Here is a 22,893-nt window from a genome sequence, read left to right on the forward strand (position 1 = left end):
CGTGGTGGTGTGAACGTTCTGCTGTGACTGAGAGTTCGCCTGAGCTGCGTTGTACCGATGGACCTAATAAACGAAATCATTAAAATATCTTTTATTTAAACACGGAACATGAAAACGATCACGACGAGACATTTGATGTTTGTTGTGACAGTTTTAATAAAGTTTGATCCTCAGCTGTTTCTAAAAAAAACTAAATTTCCGTCTCACCTCTCTTGCAATCGTGGTGATGAAGGCGGGCGGACGGGCTGTGGCGATGAGAGAGAGGGCGTGGCGAGCGGAGCGAGCAGAATCCGCGGGCGGGTTGAGAGGCAAACCCATCGTGATACTGCGGAGAGAGAGAGAGAGAAATGGAAAATCTGTTTTTATAAATCCAAAAATACACAAGTAAATGATTTAATCAAATACTTGTTGTACTTGTACTTGATGGAGAATCACAGAAAAACGTGAAATGGGAGTTTTAGATTAGTTACTGAATGTAAGAGAGGGCAGAAAATACTGGTAAACTATTTATCATAATTATATAATTCACATTATTCAATTAAATTCTTTCAAAAGGTTTGAGTTCATAATAATGAAGGAACATGGAACTGTTTCACTAATGGATGGATTTTTTTTTTTATCGCTCTGGACAAGAATAGATTTTAAATACACATTAATTGCTGCGATGCACATTTTCGTGGGATGGAAAGATAAAATGAAAAATATAGAATATCTCCACATTTATTCTCAGAAAGATATTTAAAAAAAAATAGCAAATGTAGAAAAAGAGATGTTCAAATAAATAATTTTAGAGAGCGAGAGAAAGAAAATAAGATAAAAGTGAGGAAATGGGCAGCGAGAGAGAGAGAGAGAGAGAGAGAGAGAGATGGAGCCTTACTAATATATGGAGTGAAGAGATTAGCGGGCAGCTTATAATGTCAAGGCCGAGTCAATGGGAGCCATTCACCAGACGACAGCATAATGGACTCCCACAATGCAACAAGAATTAGACACACACACCCTAACAGCTGGCCCCACACCCCTCTGAGTGTGTGTGTGTGTGTGTGTGTGTGTGTGAGGAGGAAGAGAGAGAGAAAGAGAGAGAGGCCGAGCAAGGCCACCTTGTTAACAAATGACTCTGGGGAGAGCGAGGGAGGGAGTGAAGGGTGAGCGGCCGGCCGAGCTGCACGATTCATCTCCTCTGATTACAGATCACAGCTACAGATTCTGTAATTAATACTGGTAATATATCGGCAATATATCAGCAATATTGAAATGTTTAATTTCATTTAGGGAGGCGGCTGTAATTGGAAACAGTCACGATGTTGATATAAGGCGGCAGGAGAGCAGGGAGCTAATTGTGCTGAGAAGCACTGAGGTTAATGGCCAACATTTAGAACATGTAATGAAATAATCTGGATTATCATTAGAGTCACACACACACACACACACACACAGTTTCCAAACATGGACCCACTCTGACATTTTACTCCGAGCTGCAGGAAAAGATCCAGAAAATGTCTGGAGCAACTGTTGAGCCCCTGGTCCTGAAATAATCTGGAGCTAAAAGCAGCTTTAACATCAGTGTCAACTTAAAAAAAAAAAGAAAAGAATAAAAGCTAAATTCTGTTTTTTCTAGAACGTACGGCCTCTTGACATAATTTACTCCACAACACAAACTATGAGCTCAGCGTTGACACGACAGCAGATTACACGTCAGACTGTGCAGCTGTAGCCAGTGAAGTGAGCGTCAACATAAACTCATCATGTTTGTACCTGAAGACAGAATTAATAATCTATCATCATCATTGAACTTTCTACAAACTGAATCGCACGTTACGATTCAGTCTTTAATTGCTGAACACTCTGTGAGGCAACACAAAATGAAAACACACACACACACACACACACACAAGCAAAGCTAAGTGCGAGTAAAATAATAATGTGTATTAAAGTAACAAAACCAAAATGGTTTGTGAGTTGAGACGTTATTCGACTCTGATTGACTGATGTGTAACTGACAACACACACACACACACAGGGTTAAGTGTGTGAACCTGACAATGTGACAGCATTCACAGCCAATATCACGCTGGCATTATCTAGTCAATACCAACACACACACACACACACACACACACACACACACACACACACACACACACACACACACACACACACACACACACACACACACACACACACACACACACACACACACACACACACACACACACACACAGGATTGGAGGTATTGATTTCCGTGTGTGAGGGAGGAGTGAGTAACCTCAGTCACGTGATGAAGACTGTTTTCAGTCACTGGTTCAGTTCACTGATCCACCGACTCATCGTCAGGTCATTTTCCCGCTGATGTTCGTTCAAGTGTTTCTAATAAATTTGTTGGTTGATGATATAAAAACTGTGTGAATTGTCATGATTGACAAGCTGAGGCACAAGATGGCGGCGCTCAAAGCCCAAGATATTTTGGCTTCATTTCTGGATATGGGGAGGAAGTGGAGGCGCGGCGTCCATCTTTATTTACAGTCTATGTTATTAGCAGGGAGGCAGAAGTCATTGTGTACCTGTGCATGAGGGCTGTGCATGAGGGGTGTGCATGAGATCGTGCAGCATGCATATTACACAATGAGAAAATGTGATGCATCTGATATCATCTTTGTGTTCTGTCACATTTTACTTTCTCACGTTTTGAGATGAAGCAGTTTAACTTGACTTGAATTCATAAAATAAAAGAGGAATCGATAGAAAACCTTCACGTCACCACGTCTTTTATACTCATGACTTTATTATCTTTTCATCTGCTCAAGTTCTTTTCACTTTCTATTCAACAAAAAATGAATCTGCTGCAATTAAATTGGGTTGTTTTCACTTCTACACACACACAGACACACAAACACACACACACACAGGCAGCAGACATATCTATACTCATTTAACCAGACTGCCCCAGCTTTAGTTTCAACCTTAATAGGATCAACTCATATTGGCCAGTTAGATTTCAGCAACACACACACAGACACGCACACACATAGACACACACACACATAGACACACACACACATAGACACACACACACAGACACACTCCTTTGTGTCATACAGACTCCAGTGAATGAGCCTCTCTACGTGACCTGTGACCTTCACTTGTGTAAAATGCTGCTCCACTTTAACCACAACCTCACTGTGATTGTATCAAAGCAGCCGTGACCTTCGACCTCCTCGCTGCCGCTTGTGATGCTGATGGTCCAGGAAGTGAAAGTGACTAAACGCCGACATCTGACTACAACATCTCGGAGAGCTGAACTCAGATCAGCAGTCACAGTGACGGATGCAAATCAAGTGATCATACCGAATGAATGTAACTTTAGTCGACTGGGTCTCGTTTGTCGTTAAACACCAGAGTTTATCTGAACTTTTTAAAATATGAATGAATTCTAAACAGACTTCGGTGGATTTGATACAGTTTTTCTGGCTCAAGGAGCAGAGGATCATGGGTAATATCCAGCGTTCAGTTGTGTTTCACGCATGAAAACAGACACAGGACTCACATGTCAGAGCAACGCAGACACTGTTACATCATCATAATGTCCTGCAATCAGATTACAGGCTGGCTTCCATAACTCAGTGTGTCGGCTCTATAGGGCCTAAGTGTTTCTGCAGAGTGTGTGTGTGTGTGTGTGTGTGTGTGTGTGTGTGTGTGTGTTTACTCTGAGAGGGAGGACTGAACAGTCAAGTCGACGAACACAAACATTAAATTCAACCAATCAGTTGCTGAGCAGAAAGTGAAGTGATCCAGTCTCTTTATGTTCAGTGTGAACTTAACACAGTGATCTGTTCTCAACCTGCTCCTGTGGACCGGAGGTCGGAGGTGATGCTGGTGAGCGTGACCGCCGAGTCTGAGCCGCTGCAGCTTCAGACGGTTTATTCAGTGTTTATCAACATGAACGCATCATTACACGAGACTCAGGAATTATTTGATAGATTTGTTGGCTGAGTTGTAAAAACGATCTAAAGAGTGAAATGTCTCAAAAACCTTAAAAAAAAATTCCACAAGTTTAAAAGTGAGACGTGACCGCAGCTTTTTAAAAAAAATGTTTTTTACTTCCACCGACAAGAAAATGATTTGTGACATATTTTCTCTGATCCACTTCTGTTTTATTTACTGAGACAGATTTAATTTCAAAGATCTAGTTCAGAATATGAGATAGAAAATGTAATGACGTCAATGAAAGCAACGCGTGTGTGTGTGTGTGTGTGTGTGTGAGCGGACTCACTTGGCCAGCTGCTTCTCTGCGTCGGCACAAAGCTCCAGAAGTCCCATGAGCACCGCTGACACGTCCATGTACGGCTCCCACACAGTGAAGCCTCGGCCAATCAGATCGATGGCGGTGCGGCGGATGGTGCTGTGGGGGGGCAGCTTTGGGCTGGGGGGCTGCAGCAGCAGGAAGGTCAGCGCCTTACCTGTGAACAGGAGAGAACCAGTGGGATCAGAGCAGAGCATTGTGGGAGCTTTATCTCAAACAGGCGGCTCCTGGATCCAAACACCCAACACGGAAAAACTCATTTGGGGCCACTTCCTGTTGTTTAGAGCTCGGGACCGGAGATGAGGGTCGGAACGTTGATAAAGAAAGTGTGAAAGAAAACAAAAAACACGGATCTGCTCGTCTCATTTAAACAGATCGCTGTTAAACGCCGATGACATCATCAGCTCTGTGCGACTTCGAGTATCGGCCCCGCCCCACGGCAGCAACATGGACATTAAATAAATAAAGATATTTTTAAACAAGAAATCAGCTCATGTACAAAAATAATAAATGTTTAAAACGAGGCTCCGATAAAAATGATGTCACACACACACACACACACACACACACACACACACACACACACACACACACACACACACACACACACACACAGGATATGGAGAGGCAGCAGGAGGGAGGTCACTTCAGAGCTGACCTGACATTTGAGCCAGTCTCTGTAGGGACGAACTGACCATTAAGACTCCAGAAAATATCCCCCATCCCTCAATAACATCCCCCATCGTCCCAACACACACACACACACACACACACACACACACACACACACACACACACACACACACACACACACACACACACACACACACACACACACACACACACACACACACTATAACCCCAACCCCCCCTCTCTCCCACCAGGCCTCTGTGTCTCTCTGCCAGTCTCACCCACAGCAGCCTGACGTCCAGAGCTTTTAGCAGATTTCCTCACAGAGTGCTGCACAAAGATAACGTCGGTGGGAGACGTCGACAGAGAGCAGCAGACGTGATAATATGTGAAAATCTGGATTTTGAAATGTGAACAGAGAAGATGCATCTGGACTCTCTGGAAGGAAGAACAGTCGTTTACTTCTTTTTTTTAAATGATTATTTCGTCACGTTGTTTTGTTGTCTCTGCTCCGGCATCACGAGGGCTCTTATCTTTCACTGTCTGGATCCATTCACAGATCGATACCAGTGTATTTTCACTCTACATCTCAATGTTAAACAGTCATAATATGAAGGAACCCATGATACAACACAACATGATGGTTGACTGTGAGTATTTATAATCCTGTGGTGGCTCTGAAGGTCCTCCAGTCTCCAGACACACAGATAATCTCATCATCTGGATCTTCTGGCATTTTATCATCAGCCCGCCTTAAATGGCAAAACCCTCTCCCTTATTGGTTTATGTGTCCACACACGGCCTGTAGTTGGCGCTATGAAAGATATAGGTGGTGTAATTATATTTGCGAGCAGCGACAGAGAGCTAACTGGATTTAAACGGAGAGACATCAAGTGCAGTGGTGCTCATGTCGTTAGCTGTCAGAGACAAACATGCAGATGAAGCGTGTTGTTAGCATGTTGTGACCGACTCGGCGACAGGCCGGTGAACTTCGACCCCCGGCCTGTGATCAACACGAGGTAAACAAACAGCAGCGAGAGGTGAAATCAATCATGTTTCTGTTGCATACGTCAATAGACACGAAACACTGGACTATAAATATCAGCTGTGTGAAGGAACTTTGACCTTCAGTTAATGATTATTACAAATCATCAAGACCACACAGAAATCAATTACTCTATTTTCTCCTCTCAGTCGTGTTTACTATAAAATATACTGAGGATCCCCTCAATTCATTATTACAGATAACAAAACAATAATTGATTGATCGGTTGATTGACGACATATGTTATAGGATTGAACAAACTTATTGTTATTACATGTATATTAATATTCAACGTCTTTAAAAAGAACAACAAAATGTGTTCACAAAAAGGCCAAAAGGATTCACAAGTTTAAATAAATAATATAATATACTGTGAATTTGCATGATGAATTAACTATAACTTCATTTTAAGTTGTAAATTAAAATCAACCTGGGAAGCAGTGAAATCATGTTGACAACGAAAATATCTCAAAGTTACTTTAACTTCAATTAACTTAAATTCAGGTTAAATCACTTTCAGCTGCATTTCTAGTCGGAAAGTTGTTTAAAAAATACATTTTATCATCAGAATCATTATTATATCTAAATATTTACTCATTGATATTATTTTTTTTAACAGTGTTCTGTGTTGTTTCAGCTTTCACTTCTGTATTTACCATTTCAAATGAGATACATATGAATGAGGGGCAAAGGTCACGGGTCGAAATTAAACCAACACAGCGAGCAAGAGAACACAAAATGGGCTTTAGGGGTCATGAGGTCAAAGTTCAGTGTGGGTGGGCAGGTGTGTGTGTGTGTGTGTGTGTGTGCAATGAACTTGGTTGAGGCTTAATTGAAAGGCTAGTTATAATTTCTTCTGGACAATTAAAAATGGCCGTTAACAATCAGCCCCTCCCCTCTTGGTTTTTGAGCAGGAAGTGTGCGAGGTCCCGGACTCCGGTCCATTTCTCACGGCGGACATCTTTGTTTAAAGGCCGGACGGAGCCAGATGAACCGATAGCTATTGACAAAGCATCAGTCGGCCATAATGAGCTGTTAGTTAGAGCAGTAAACATGTCACATTAATGCACAGAGGGTGATTAAGGTTGGGGGAGGAGGGGGGGAGGAGGGAGGGCGAATAAGCGAGGGAAGGTGAGGGTGTGAAATGGTGACAGATTGGTGACGTCTAATTTTTTAGCGAGCCGGGTGGACCGCTAACAGGCTCACTACTTTCCCTGCTCCTTCCTTTCCTTCCCCCTCGTTCTCTCGCTCTCTCTCTCTCTGAGCTTAAATGAAAGTTGAAGGTAAATCAATATTGGGGACTTGGTTAGTGGATGAGAGCCGGATCAGACTGGCTGCAAAGAAAGGGAGAGAGAACCACGTTTAAAAGAAGAGGGAGGAGAAGAGCCGGTCAGAGTGGGAACCTAAATATAACAATATATATTACTATATATGTCAACCTGGCACCTAGCAGGCTAGCTCGTTACGCTGCCTCTTGTTCTGTTTAGTTAGCATGTTTTTGACGAACTAGCATGTACGTAGCTCCAACTAGACCTGTGGGTCGTTGCTACGTCACCAAGCTAACGATATCTTAAATCATCGTAAACGTTAGCTGATCGTTAATTGATCAACAACTTCCCTGTTAACGCACGTCATTCGTGTTCAGCATGTGTTATTTTTATCATGTGTTGTTTTCATCGACTCCTTGTTGAATCTTCACTGAGACAAAATAAACCTTCATTTCCAACCAGCTCTCTTGAATGTGTTCAAATGCTTCTGTTGGGCCTCAGAGGAACTTGAGGTCTTTTAACGTCGACTGTCCCAGGATGGTTTCCTCCTGATGTACAGTTTCATCCTGTCCGTCCACATCCTCCCTTCCCTCTGTCATCACCTGTCCTTCTTACATTCCTTCCATCCTTAGGCTCAATCTCCCCCTCCATCTCCCCTACATTTCCCTCCTCGCGATATGAAAACATCAATCTATACTTGGCCGTATAGACTACTGTACCCTCCCCTCTCTCCGGGTGGACAGCTCTCATTCATCACACGCTATGCTGTATGCCAACAACACCGATCCATCTTTCAATTTCATAATAGCGAGAGGAGAGGGGGTAGATTGAGTGGAAGGAGGGAGAGAAAAACAACAAACTGTACGAGAGCAGACAAAAGAACAGAGCAAAAAAGAAGAGAAGGAGGGAAAACAGAGGAAGGGGGAGAAATGAAAACAGCAAAACAAAGAGAGAGACTAAGGGCAGACGACATAAAGAATGTCCTCCACCACCACATGCTCTTTACAGCCATCTGTAATTGTCTGTTTGAGCTTCAGTAATAAAACCTTTAAAAGGTTCACTAACTCAATGAGGTCGGTCACAGGAGCAAAGCCTTCACTTCAATTAGTGAAGACTGACGACAACAGCAGCAGCAGCCGTTTGATCAAAATACAACGTTTCTGTGTCGGGACCTCGAACTGGTTCCAGTCCGTGAGAAGTGAAGGTCGCGTCACGTTCAAGCCTCAAAATCCTAAAGTTTCAAACCGTCAAGGAAAAGCATCGGATTAAAACCTGCAAGAGCCGAGTATCAGGCAGGGCTACGTTTTTTATTTTGTAATAAATTCATTTCACAGGGATGACGTCCTTTCAACCATAAGATCGTAAATCATTTTTAGATCTATACAAGCTTTAGATTTTGTCTTTTGTCCTATTGGATGAAAAAATGCATGTCTGAACAAAGAACGATGTTTAATTTATTATTCACACAGATGATATGTGGGGAAAAACCATTTACTTTAGATTTTACCTCTCCGTTCATCCTCTAGTCTCAGGTTTTCAAATCATTTCTTTCTTATTTTCACTGAGCGACTCTGACATCGACAGCTGACTGACACCCTCACATACACGTTTTCATTTGCTGATCTCCGACTGCGGGGCTGTGAGGTAGAAAGTGTCAAGTTGTTTTTTTTTTTTTTTTCCACTCTCAAGTGAAACTTCTGTGAATGAAATTCGTCCACAAACGGAGCGAGAACGTGGAGCGGCACACGGAACGGATCTGATTTCATAAAACCATTTCCACGTTTGTGTCGTTCAGAGAGAGTTCGATGAATCCAACTTTAAAAACCACGATGAACGTAACTAACGGATCTCAACTCATCAGATTTATGAGATCGAGAATTTCCACATATATAAAATAAACAGAGTAAGAAAAGATCAGGGATCGTAGTTCTGCCAACATCACAACGTCTAAATCAAAGGTTTTAAACGGGCGGAGCTCAAGGGGATCAATTAAATCTCGAGTTTGTTTTCATCTGATGATACAGGCCAGAGGTGTGTGTGTGTGTGTGTGTGAGTCCACACAGGTGAGCCAGCAGCTGTGTACCGGTCCAACTAAGCAGCATCATGCTCCACGGCCTATCGGTGAGGGTACAGGCTCTGTCGCTGGGCGGATGCCCCCAGAGGCAGCCAATCAGAGCTCAGGAGCAGCGGGATGGAAGAGCAGCTCTGCTTAGTGCAGGTTTGATGCCCACCAAGGTCCAACGCTGCAGGCGGAGTGTGGCACAGGCTGGACTCAGAGAGAGTGTGTGTGTGTGTGTGTGTGTGTGTCAGTGCCAAGCTCCTTAAGGTGTCAAGCTTGGTGGATGAAAATCAATTCCATCTCTCCCCTCACCTCTAATCCAGCACTAAAGTTTGCTCGTGTAGCTCAAAGTTTGGGAAAAAAAAACACAATTCACAACCACAACATGAGCCGCTGAACATCTCAGAGTGTGTGTGTGTGTGAATGAGACGGGACACACACGGTGAATATATACGACACTGTGCAGCTCATCAAACATCAGCATCCTGGCTCAGAGCAGCTCAGGCTGATGAAGAACGTCATCATCCTAAATATTTGCTCATAAGCCCGAGGACTGAACGAGGCCGCTCGATGGGTCAGAGGTCACCAGAGTGATTAGGATTTATTTGCTGAGGAGCTTAAATGTCAGAATCTCCGCATCAAGAGGTGGATATTCAAAGGGCGCTGAAGTCGACGGGGAGAAACCAGAGGTGGAGCAGAAGGTTTTTCTGTGTCTGGCAGAAATGGCGATACAGCACGGAGCCGAACAGAGCGGGGAACAAAATTAAAAGGCGAAACAAGATTACAGAAAAATAAAAGGGGCACAAAGGAGGAGAATCAATAACAATATCAGCAGCAGTCCTGCTGTTGTTGTCTGTCGCACAACCACGGACTTCACTGGCTTTGGGAAGAGCACACCGTCACCTTCTCAACGACACGTATCTAAAATGTCACAGTTTGTGAAATACAGAAGAAACTGAAGAAGCTCTGCGTTCTCTTGACTCAGCCGCCAAATGAATCCACAAAAAGAAATATCCCCGATTTTTAAATCTGAGCAAAGTGTGCCGTGCACGTTTCCTGTACTTACAAGTGTGTCTGGCCAGCGAGTAGTTGGACGATCCTCCGCTCGTCAGGCCGAAGCCCTCGGGCGCCTGTCCGCCGGTTCGAGCCCGCACCGAGCCCTTGGGAGGCTCGATCTCTGCGCCAAACTCGGCCCCGATGACCCCCAGCAGCACGATGGCGGTGGCCTGCTTACGGCGCTCCTCGTACGAGTTGGAGATCTTCTTGGCATTCGGTGGAAGGTTGGAGAGACAACCTGGTGGAGACAGACGGAGATATCAAGCTGAAACCAAGTGTTGGAGACAGAGGCTGAAGAGAGGAGCTGCAGCGATGGACATTTGTTTTCTGAACAGAGCATGAAAACATTTTTTAGGATTATCAACCTGAATATAATCACGTTGGAAAATACATCAAAATTAAATTAAATCAAACAGCATCTGCAAAAAAAAGACAAACCTCTTCTGATGATAGATTAAATAATACTTACAAATATATTTAAAAAACATTTGAGACAACTGCTTTTGGACTTGACCTAAAAAAAATAAATTCTCTATAGTTCAGAATATACAAACCTTAATTATTTTATTTTTATTTGCATCATGTCCCAGACTTCAAGACGAAATAAGAAAAATCCAGATGAAAATGAAATTTAACTTGAAAGACGTGAAAAGAAAAGTGATGTTTGGTTTGTTTGTTGCTTTGACAGCAGCTTTTAGTGACTAAACTCATCAACAGAACCAGTTGGATTTGGACAGATTCTCCACATCTGTGTGTTTCCTTCTCTCACAGATGTTTTTAGATTGAAAGAAAGAGTGGGTGGGATCCTTTTTTTTTTAAATTCTTTTTCATTTTCTTTCTTTTCTTTCTCTTTTCATGCTGAAAGGTGGTTAACAAAAAAAGGAAGAAAAAGAAAACAGCAGGCCTGTGAGTCTCCAGTGAGCTGATAACAACTGAACAGGCACACTTCTATTGTCCCGGTATTAACCATCACTCTCACACAGGCACACGTCTTATTGTCCAGCTGAAAGCCTTTAGTCACACACACACACACACACACACACACACACACACACACACACACACACACACACACACACACACACACACACACGACCTCTAGAAGGATTTTGGACACGTGCGTTGTGTGTGCGTGTCCCTCCATTGTGTTCATGATGACAACCTCAAAATAACCTCTTTTGTGAGTGGGTGGGTGTAACAGGGTCCACACAGTGGGGAAGAGGGGAATACAGTGTGTGTGTGAGAGAGAGAGAGAGGGAGGGGGGGGGAGGGAGGGAGGGAGAGTGTGTGTGTGTGTGTGGAGAATCACAGTAGGAGATGAGAGCTCCTTACTCACCTCGGATCAAAAGGCCCACATAAAAACTGTTTGTGTGTGAGTGTGTGTGTGTTACACAGTGTGCACACACACACACACACACACACACACACACACACACACATCTCCATCACATTATATTGACTTGCATTAATTTCACGGAGACTTATTCTAACCTTAACTACTACTCACTTAACCCTTAACTTAAATCCAACCTTAACGTAAAACATGTTCTTACCTTATAATTTGAGGATTTTTATTGTGAGGACACCCCCCCACACACACACACACAGATTCACACACACACACACATACACACACACACGCACACACACACACACACACACACACACACTCGTTCCCACTGCGTCCACCCTCTGATTTTATTTCTTATTTTCTCTCTCTCTGCATGAGCGAGCACAGCATTGTTATGGATTTGTATGGCAGAGGAACAAGCACCACACACACACACACACACACACACACACACACACACACACACACACACACACACACACACACACACACACACACACACACACACACACACACACACACACACACACACACACACACACACACACACACACACACACACACACACGCGCGCGCACACGCACTCAAGGAGGGGATGATAAATAGAGTGGGGGTGTTACTGATAATATTCATGATGGAGTTTTCTCTTGACAACAGTTGTATAAATTAATGTCACATGATTGTTGACGTCAGTGATTCATGAAAAACAAAGCGTCGCAGCTCAGAGGGAGAAAAGAGACGCTGCCGTTTAGAGACAGAGAGTTTCCTGAAAGAGCGGCAGCGACTCCGCGTCGGTTCAAAAGTGGATTAACGCTCTGATGTGAATGTGTTCAGAATGTTACGTATGTAAAAGTGTTGCTCAGAGCGCTACATGAATGAAATGTACGATCAGCATCATTTTATCGTTAGTTTGAATTCACTGATGGAAATACATGAACATAGTTTCCAGGAAGTCTGGTGAAGAAGGTCCGAGCCCGTCAGGAGTCAGTCTCAGCTGTCAATCATGACGTCTCCGCCCATTTTTAATATCGTCAAATAACCAGTATGACACCTGATGTTAGAGTGAGAATGCATTTAACGTGTACTTTGATTTTTTTTTAGTTTGGCCCAATCCTGTTTGATAACATGGAGGAGGCAGGGTTTCTGACCTGTCCCGCAGCGAGCCACCAGGGGGCGATCAGGAGGGTTTGGCTTCACCCGCAAGGTTTGATTGACAGTTGATGACACACAAATACAACATAGCTGATTAGAGGATGAGTGGTTTCTTAGAAATGTATTTTAGGAACAAGAGTGTAGACGATGGAAATGTTAAATATAATATTTGGTCCGTGTGTTTTCTCCTCGGAGCTCAGGACTCTCCTCCCATCCTCCCTCCTCCATATTTCCATACTATATCCTGGTGCGCTTTATAATGAGATTGCTAAAGGCCAGCTGTCATTTGGAAGAAGGCCCAGCGGCCGGCTCTGATAAATGGATTACAGATGGCATCCATACCTCGGGCCAGACTGGGCCAGTAGATAACAGCATTAGAGATAGACTCCCAAGAAGAATGACTAAAAAGTTGAGGTCTACGGGGAGAAAGTAAAAGAGGAGGAGCGACGGACAGATTCAGGCCGACGAGGTTTCAGAGACGATACCGAGACGTTGTTTTTATGAAAGATTTTAGGAGACGGAGGTGTAAGACCTCTGTCACTTGTCTCTGATGGTTAAACTGGGAAAAAAAACCCGACGGCACCTTTAAAAAGTATAAATCACAGACTGTAAATAAACATGGACGACGCATCGCCACTTCCTCCGTTTGTACAAAAATGAAACTAAAGTCACCATCTTGAAGAAAAATGAATATGTTTAATGAACTATACCGCAGCCAGCCACCAGGGGGCGATTGAGACGCTTTGGCTTCACTTTTGGAAGCCGTCATGTCGTCCATCTTTATTTATGGTCTGAGGAATGAGTTACTCTGAAGGAGTGCGGCGGCTGCAGAAACTTTTTCTGAGAAATAATCTCAATCGTTTAATTTGAATTATTAAGATATTCGAACTCATCGACCTCTGAAGAGACTTTAAAAATCCTTCTATTGACTCGAGTGGAGTTTCCAAACTTTGTAGAGGCTCCAGATAAGTGTGGGAACTTCTGTAATTACAAGTCAGGGTTACTCGGGAACTTAAAATGATGCACCGGTCATGAGCTTCACCTTTGAGAAGCCGCGAACCGTCCCTGTTCGTCCGCTGTGAGTTTCTCTGCGGCCCGTCGGCAGGTAGCATCACTTCCTGCCTGTGTACCTGCTGCCGCTCAGCGTGTGGACAGGACTGATTGATTTTTGAAGCCTATTGATCGGCTTCCTTCACGACCGGCAGATCTATTGTAATAGCATTGTATCTAAATCCTATTTGTTGGCCAACCTGCTCCCAAACATAACCCAATAAACTAAAGAGGGGGATGGACGCGCTCCCCTCTCCGTTCGCCCCTGCTCAGCTAAATCTTCATAAAAACCAGAAATGGATTGGGATAAAAAGCCTTTCTGGCTGAAATGACATTATCCATAAGGGAAGGAATCTATTAAAGAAGGGCAGGATGGTGTAATGCAGCAACCTGTGGAACCTCCTGCAATCGCCGTAAAATTATGAACTTCTCAGAAAAAAAAGAGAGAGACATCCGCAATTTCAAAATCAAAAAGAGTTGTTCCACCTCCGATTGTTGGTTTGTTTGTGAGATTTCTACAAAACCTTGAAGGATGCGTCGAGATGAACGTGTTCAATTTCAACCAAAAGGAATTGTTCATGTCTTTCTTTAAAATTGTGAGACAGGATGTTTAATTTGTCAGAGAATGATATTTGGTGCAGCCTGATTGAATTAAAGGAGCTGCTGAGCCTCGGTGGAGGAACAAACTCCAGAGTGAAGTTTTCCTGTTTCTGTTATCGACCCTAAAATAATAAATAGCCTTTTTTTTTTTTTACTTTGCTGCAGCAGTGGAAGTTAATGAAACTTTAGTTATTGATGAAAACTATTTGTAGAAGTGTCTCACTCGAGGGCGTCGCTATGGGAGGCCCCGAGCTGAGAGGGGGCCCGAGGTCATCAGACCTGTGAGAACTAAAGTTCTGTCATCATCCATGTACACAAATATTATTTTGTTTTTATTTAACACAATTTAAAGGTTTTTAAAAGTTTCAGTGAGAAAATGCTGAGGACGAAGACAAAGAAAGATTTAAATTAAAGAATCAATAAAATGACGGTAGGGATGAGATAAGAAGGAGAGATGAGAGAAAGAAAGACGTGGGGGGGGGGGGGGGGGGATTTGGATGGATGAAGGAAACAGTGATGGACAAAGGTAAGACGGAGTTGGGGGGGAAAAGGTAGACAGCAGGAGGCAAGGAGGGAAATTAGAGGAAGGATGGAGAGATCGAGGGAAACAGAAGAAACAGAGAGATGTTGGGATGAAGAGAAAGAGAAGGTGGACAAAGGGACGACAGGAGGATCAGTAGAAAGAGACAGAAAGAAAAGAAAGAGGAGCAGAGCTGATTTCTTTGTTTGAAGAGGAGTGATCAATAAGTGCACACACACACACACACACACACACACACACACACACACACACACACACACACACACACACACACACACACACACACACACACACACACACACACACACACACACACACACAGATTGGGGTCAGCTCTCGACCAATTAACTTCTCGTTGAAAACAAGCTGCTGTCGTCCAGGCAATAAAAACTGTTTATCTGTCTTTAGTATTTAATTTGGTCACAATTCAAACCAACAAAATAAGAGTAAAGACATCTTTGAATAAATAGTTTCTATAGTGACTGTATTCAAACTGATACTGAAGTCTAGAGACTGTGTCCAGACTGTCTCTTCACGTCAGATCTGATAAAGACTCTGACGGACACAGACTCTGTACATGCTGCACTGAGTGTCCTGAATATACTCACAATATTATTTAACAACCATTTACAACAACATTCACATCTAACTTCCGATATTCAACGAGGAAAGTTAAATGTACTATTTGTTATAACGCGTCAGTGTTCAGGAAACCAACTGTTCCACCATGTTGACAGTAAAATACAAATAATCACCAGTTCATATAAATACTTTAATTACTGCATCATATTATATAAGTGCTGTTCAGCCCCTGATGAAATCGAATCATAAAGAGGAAACGATCCGCGGAGATAAATAAACTCTTAACATATTAATGAGATAAACACAAACAGAACAGAAGAAACTACACAAGAAATCCAACCGACAACATTCCCATCTCTCCCCTGTTGTGCTGCAACCTCGCCAGCTTCCCATCATGCACCTCAGCGCTGCCTCCATTGGTAATCAATGGGAGACTGGTAAAACCTGATCACCAGGGAGCGAGGGAGGGGATCGATACCAGCAGGAAGCTGATGTGAGAACGATAGAGGGAGCAGCAGAAAGTGAACGACGGGCAGAGAAGAGAGAAGATGTGAGAGAAAAGACTTAAGCAGTAAGAAAATGAATAAACAAGCAGATGAATGTTTCTCTACGTCTGTGGATGGACGGAAAACAAAGGACTGCTGGTGTGTGTGTGGGGGGGGGAGACGGGTGAGGGTGGAGGGGGGTAAACACCGTCCTTACAGCAAATGTCAAGAGACAGAAAATCTGGGGGAAATAATTGAAAACACAATTAAGTTGATAGAGAAAAAAGATTTGAGTCCCGGTTGGGCCGCTGCCCTTCTGAGCGGCTGGAGTCCATCTGAAGGTTAAGTGTATTTTACCGTCTTAAGACACAGACGGAGGAGCTATCTGCGCTCGCTGGAAACACAGCGCTTCAATTAGACAGTACGGGAGACGAGTGGGGGGGGGGGGGGGGGGGGGGGGGCCACCACAAACAAACTAGATATAAGTCAAGTTGCTCCGTTTCAGATGCGGTTGATCTTTCAGGCGCTCACATCCATCATCTCGTTCATTATGTCATTTCGCTCCGTATCAGAAACAACCTGCGTCCACACGAACACACATCAAGCGTCCGTTCACTGGTCACGTGACGTAAACAGGAAGTAGATTGTCTCCTCTGCAGTTGGTTGCTTCGTGACACGGAATCTTAACAACATGTAAAAAGTGAGCATTGCTTGATTTTCCTTGTTTTATTCAGTGAAACACTTTTTATTCGTTTCCACTTCGAGTTCTGCAGAATGACGTCTGCTCAGTCTCTTTCACTTTGTTCCAGGATATAATCCTGCACTGAGCTGAAAGCACAGACTGGGGATCTGTTAAAAGCCTGAGGTCTTATTTTATCTTCCATTATCAGTGATGTGTTGGTTTTGCAGTTTCATTTGCGATCCGACAGGTTTTTAATACACAGAGTTCGTCGTCACTCTGCCGCTGTCACATTCACGCCGCTTAAAGCTCGGCGTGAGAAATGGCTGTGGACGTTAATTTCCCTAATGCAGAGACAGTGGTCGAGCCTCCATCACGACGCCTCCTCATAAAGGAGGAATTACTTTTATTAAAGGCACCGCCGCTCGCTCACAGAAGAATCAAAGACGTCGGACAGAATTAGATTCCAGCTCCTCCAAATGAAAAGAACCCAGAGAGAGAGAGAGAGAGAGAAGAAATGATCTTCTCATCTCACAGTGAAAAGAAAGATAGAAATATATATAAATATATATAAATATAGATATATATATTTATATATATATATGTGACACACTAACTTGTACATTAATGTGGCTCAGACTTGATCTGCTGATTCTCTCTGGCTTTGTCCCATTATCTCATTTCCATTTAAGCCGATAAGAGAGTGTGTGTTCAGTGTGTTTGAGGATCGAGTCTCTGAGGTGAAAGCCGAGCTTCGTTCTGATCAATGTGACCAGTATTAACATCTGAATCTGCCCACAGGCCCGAAGACTGCACGTCAAAACACAACGACGACTCAACGTCCGTCTGCCTGATCGTTTATACGAATTTGAGACTTTACCGGTTCTATAATATTCATAACAAGTAATACAACCTGCCACTAGGTGTCGCACTGTCACCAGCCTTCATAAATATTCAGTAATCAGCTCCACGTTTGTCTTGTTTCTAGTTTTATTGTTGTTTTATCTTTATCGCTGAGAAAGAACGACAACACAGAGATGTTTCAAATCAAAGAGCTACGTTTTTAAATGAGTGTTTTAAGACCAAGTGTTAAAAACCTATCGTACGGAATATTTTAACATATTTAAGATTTGTTTGACTTTTTGACCGTGCTCCTTGTGGAGAATTAAGAGGATGATTAAAATAAAATCTGATTGATTGACCGACTTTTATCGTCCAAAACGTATTCCTCGGTCGGGCTCTACTCGGAACCATTCTTGATATCGGGGCCGCCGCCTTAAAAACATTCCTGTACATTTATAACATTTAGACAATAACTTTGCTCCCCTGCCTGTAATACAATAATATCCTCATACACCAGCTGGGCCCCGGCCGTGTAAAAGAGCAGAGACACAATCATCAGAAACAATCAGAGCTCACAGTCGTCGCTCGGAACATTCATCTCTCCATAAGTTCAATCTGCTCCGAGGAGAAACGTGATCTGACCCAAACGACCTCCAGGCTCCGATATTAGATTAACCGGGGAGGCTAGCGTTTCAGCTAACCAAATCAGAGCGAGGCTAATGACACCGAGAGGTGAGGGTCAACCTGGACTCTGACCTCCGACCTTTATCTGCTGCTGTGGACGCTCACAATGGTCGAGAGAGGGATGAGGACGGAGAAGAGATGTCCCTCCTTTCCTCATCTGTTTTCATTCCTCTACCACTGATTATTTCATGTGTTAGCATCACACTAACTGTGTTACTGTTATTATCACGAAGCCTTTTTAAACATTTTACAGTCGACACTAAAAACTACAGGTATCGTTTACTTTTACATTTTCCTGAATCCTGTGGATGACAAAGGGTGTGTGTGTGTGTGTGTGTGTGTGTGTTTGGGGGGGTTGAGCTGTGTCCAGCGGGGACCTTTGACCTCCCTGGGGTCTCTCGCTCTCCACCACAGGCAGAGATGAGCTCCTCTCTCTCTCTCTCTCTCAGTCGGTGGAGACAGTCTTCCCTCTAGTGTGGAACTAAATTACTGTTCCACACCGACAAAAGAATTTAATCGTGTTTTAAAAATATTTTGTGTTGAACTGAATCACACTCATGTAAAAAAATGTGAAAAATTCAAAAAAAACAAAACAAAACCGTGAAGATTTTCAGCTGAATGTTAAAAGCGGACGACGCCTCATCGATGACCTGAATGATTCTTTGATCATGAAAACATGTTGAAACAGATTTTGTTCCAATATTTGATGATTAAGAATATTAATAATCATAAACACCAAAATATTTTCATTAAAAAAACACAAAATAGAAACTGAATACTAGTGAATGAGTGTGTGAGTGTGTGTCCAGCAGTGTCAAGGGATGTCATTAGGATCCACAGTATCCTGCAATACACACACACACACACTGAGTTAGTGAGTGAGTGAGTGAGTGAGTGAGTGAGTGAGTGAGTGAGAGCGCGGTGAGGTGATGAGTCTATCGCCGTGGTAACAGTCTGCAGTCAAGTGATTCTGTAGCTGTCGTCGTCTCTTTTCTTTTGTTCACTCTTCTCGTCTCTTTTTCCCTCCGTTCTTTGTTTTTACCTTTTCTCTTCTCTCCCCCTTTCTCTCTCTGACATCAGCTTCAGCCCCGAGAACCAGTCTGACTCTGGTAACACTCACAAACTACATGTGAGTGTTACCAGAGGAAACACAGAGACATGAGCGGGCAGGAAGGAGGGAAGGAAGGAAGGAAGGGAGGGAGGAAGGAAGGAAGGAAAAGAACGAGCAGGAGCAGTAAAAGTTTTAAAACTAGTTTTTTCCTCCACGGCCGAGAAGATTCAGTGTGTGTGTGTGTGTGTGTGTGTGTGTGTGTGTGTGTGTGTGTGTGTGTGTGTGTGTGTGTGTGTGTGGCTTCCACTAACAGATTTAATACTGCAGAGACTGAATGAGAAAAAAAACAACACACTGCTGTCAATAGGAGAAAAATGAGCAGTGAGAAATGATAAATTGTCAAACACGTCCGTGGTATTGACTGGTCTGAGAGGAGGATGGAGGGAGGAAGAGGAGCCAGTGAGACCAGGACGGAGACACAGTGTCTCTGTGCGTTTTTTAAGAAAATATCCCGTTTTTGAAATTATGTTAATTCACCTTCAGAGAAATGAGTTCAGTTAAATGTTCCTGTGATGAAGCCGAACTGGTGAAGTAAAGGCCGCTGATAATTAAAAAACAAAACACTGATCATTATCACTGCAAATTTAAATGATCACACATTTACACTCTGACTTTTCCTCTTTGTGTGAATGTCGACCTGCGGAGAAGCTGCAGGAGACTGCCCCCCCCCCCCGTCTGTCTGTCGCAGTTAAACATCCAGGCAAATGTGACAAAAGATAAATGGACCAGAAAAGTGTGTGTGAGTCTGTGTGTGAGTCTGTGTGTGAGTCTGTGTGTGAGTCTGTGTGTGTTTTCTACCTGTGCTGCAGGTGTCAAGGTTTCCTGAGGAGAATAATTTCTCACTTTATCGTGTGTTTGAGAGACACTTTACACTTTACAGCTTTTAACACCATGCAGCTCACAGCACAGTGCACCGCGCACACACACACACACACACACACACACACACAGTCACACACACACACACACACACACACACACACACACACACACACACACACACACACACACACAGTCACCAGAGCACAACACCTGAACTCAGCAGCACATGAATGATAAATGAGTTTTTAATGTTTCTTGTATGAAACCAGATGAGGCTCCACAGATTGACTGAGCAGACGAATCATTTCACACCACAAACGCTCACAGAACAAATAAAAACTCATTCGTTTCAGACGCTCACGCTTCACGTTGAGCTCGTATTCAGGATGAAAAGGTCTAAACGCTCTAACGTTCAGAAAACACATCGCTGTCCTCAGACTGTCCATCGCTGCAGCTCCTCTCTTCAGCCTCTGTCTCAAACACTTATCTCCTGTCTCTTTAAGACCCCCCCCCCCTCCTGATGAAGCCCAGTCTGCTCTGATTGGTCGGCTGCTTTCACAGCACTCGACGGAAACATCGACCGCCGCTCGCTGTCCCTGGCTTTGTTCGCGGGGCGTGTCGGACTAGCTAGCTGCTAACTCTGCTAACTCGATTCACACATTTCCGAGAGTCGATGCGAAGACGCTTGCACTCGTGTTCCTACCTGCTGTGATGTCATCATCAGTGACGTCCATTTCCTCCTCAGGAGCTTTGGTTTCTACTGGCTGAACATCAGGAGGGGGCGGGGCCGGAGAGGAGGGCTCGGTGGTCGATCCAGCTGAAGAGAGAGAGAGAGACATTAGAGTTAATACTAAATATGAGCCTGTGTGTGTGTGTGTGTGTGTGTGTGTAATCAGGCTAACTGTCCTGGTTAAGCAGCTAATAAAGGTTTATTGGACCTCCCCTTTATCTGGAGAATTAATGAACACACACACACACACACACACACACACACACAATATTTAGTGTTTTCATTTAGCCTTTATCGCTCCATTGCCAATTAAGAGTGGCTTTTCATTAGCGTTCAGGGCTAATGAATGATGCTGCGCTAATGAATGAAGGGGCTAAAGGAAACGGAGCCGATGCTGAGCTAATCTCTGAGAAAACAGCCTAATTAATGAATTACACACACACACACACACACACACACACACACACACACAGTTTCCCTGTGCAACGAAGCAAAAGCCAGCTCAAGGAGTCAAACGCTGTGGGTGGGGCTTGTTTCAGTTGATTTAATTTAGTATAATAAACATAGAAACAAATAAACATACAAGAACAAACATCAGCGTGAGTTCCTGAACACGTCTGTGATAACACTACATGTAATTACATTGATTAATCCTGGTAACCATCCTGCTCCATGTTCCAATTAACCTGCTCACACACACTTTACATGACAAACACACACATGTGCTCGGCCGCCGGTCGTCCGTCTCATGTTAAAGTGATAAAACTTAATTAAAGTGGAATAACTGATGCTTCCCTGTGATTGGTTTGATGAAAGGGCGACTGAAGTTTCTGAGGAAACGGAGAACGCCTCCTCTCAGTTCAGCTGCAGTTCAAGTGTTTCGTATTAAAATCACAGACTAAATAAAGATGGATGACGGCTCCATGAAAGTGAAGCCAAATCATCTCAATTGCCCCCTGGTGGCTGGCTGCAGTATAGGTGCCTCCCGCCCCCACAGACTGATTGAAATTTGTGGGAATGGGACGTTGTTGTTGTTGAGAAGTGGAATCGTAGCGTTCGTTCAGGAAGAAGTGAAATTACTGCGATAGTCTAAATGTAAACATCTGTGCAGTGGCTGCTGGGTAATTCTGGTGTCCGTCCACACACACACACACACACGCACACACACATAATAACTCAGCTGTCCTGGCCAAGGGGATGAGAAGGAGAGAGAGATAGAGGAGATGAGGGAGAAAAAGAGGAGAGGGAGGTGGAGGAGGGGCGGATGACGGGAGGCGGAGGGGGAGAACAGGGAGGGAGGAGACACTCTGCCCTGCTCCAAGGTCAAGCTTGTCATGTCAGCCATGACACATAGCTCCCAGCATGCCTTGTTAACCTCCAGGACCTCCTCATCCTCCTCCTCCTCCTCTCTTCTGTTGCTGGCTCCACTCCTCCCTTTAAAACACACACTTCCTGTTCTTTAACACACTCGTTCTCCTCCGATTCTTCTTTTTCCTAATATTGTATATTTTCTCTCTTCTCAGGTCTTTTTGGTTTATGTGTATTATTCAGCCTCTTCGTTATTAATTCATCCTTTAACTGTGAAATAATTTCACAATTTATATTTCAGTCTATTTTTATTCCGTATGTTTTATTGTGTATTTCTTTTATAATTACGTTTTATAAATTGTTCCTTTCATGTATTTTCTTTCCTTACAAGGGAAGGAAGCAGGAGAGAAGAGGAAGGTAAATGGAGTAAAATGAAAAGCAAAGTAGAAGGAAGAAGAGGTGAAGTTGTGCAATTGAGTAAAAATAGAGGGGAAAGGTAGAGAGGGGACGAAAAGGAGAGGGAGACGAGAGGACGGCAAGTTAATCAGAAAAGAAGAGGTGGACGAGAGGTAAAGGAGAGATATTAGCAATAAGTA

General features: G+C 43.5%; 1 protein-coding gene across 12 annotated transcripts in view; it reads right to left on the minus strand.

The window, feature by feature from the left end:
- Positions 1–22,893, minus strand: part of LOC109646109 (WD repeat-containing protein 7) — a 59,896-nt gene that overhangs the window by 9,245 nt on the left and 27,758 nt on the right. For all 12 annotated transcript variants that reach the window (XM_069513686.1, XM_069513680.1, XM_069513687.1 and 9 more), the window contains 5 exons: positions 20,963–21,076; positions 10,370–10,597; positions 4,271–4,457; positions 208–325; positions 1–63 (listed from right to left, as the gene is read on the minus strand). The exon at positions 1–63 is cut by the window's left edge and continues 87 nt beyond it. In XM_069513686.1, the coding sequence (XP_069369787.1) occupies positions 1–63; positions 208–325; positions 4,271–4,457; positions 10,370–10,597; positions 20,963–21,076 (710 nt within the window). The remainder of the gene's footprint in view (positions 64–207; positions 326–4,270; positions 4,458–10,369; positions 10,598–20,962; positions 21,077–22,893) is intronic.

The sequence above is a fragment of the Paralichthys olivaceus genome, chromosome 18 (genome assembly GCF_024713975.1).
Source record: "Paralichthys olivaceus isolate ysfri-2021 chromosome 18, ASM2471397v2, whole genome shotgun sequence".
Lineage (NCBI taxonomy): Eukaryota > Metazoa > Chordata > Actinopteri > Pleuronectiformes > Paralichthyidae > Paralichthys > Paralichthys olivaceus.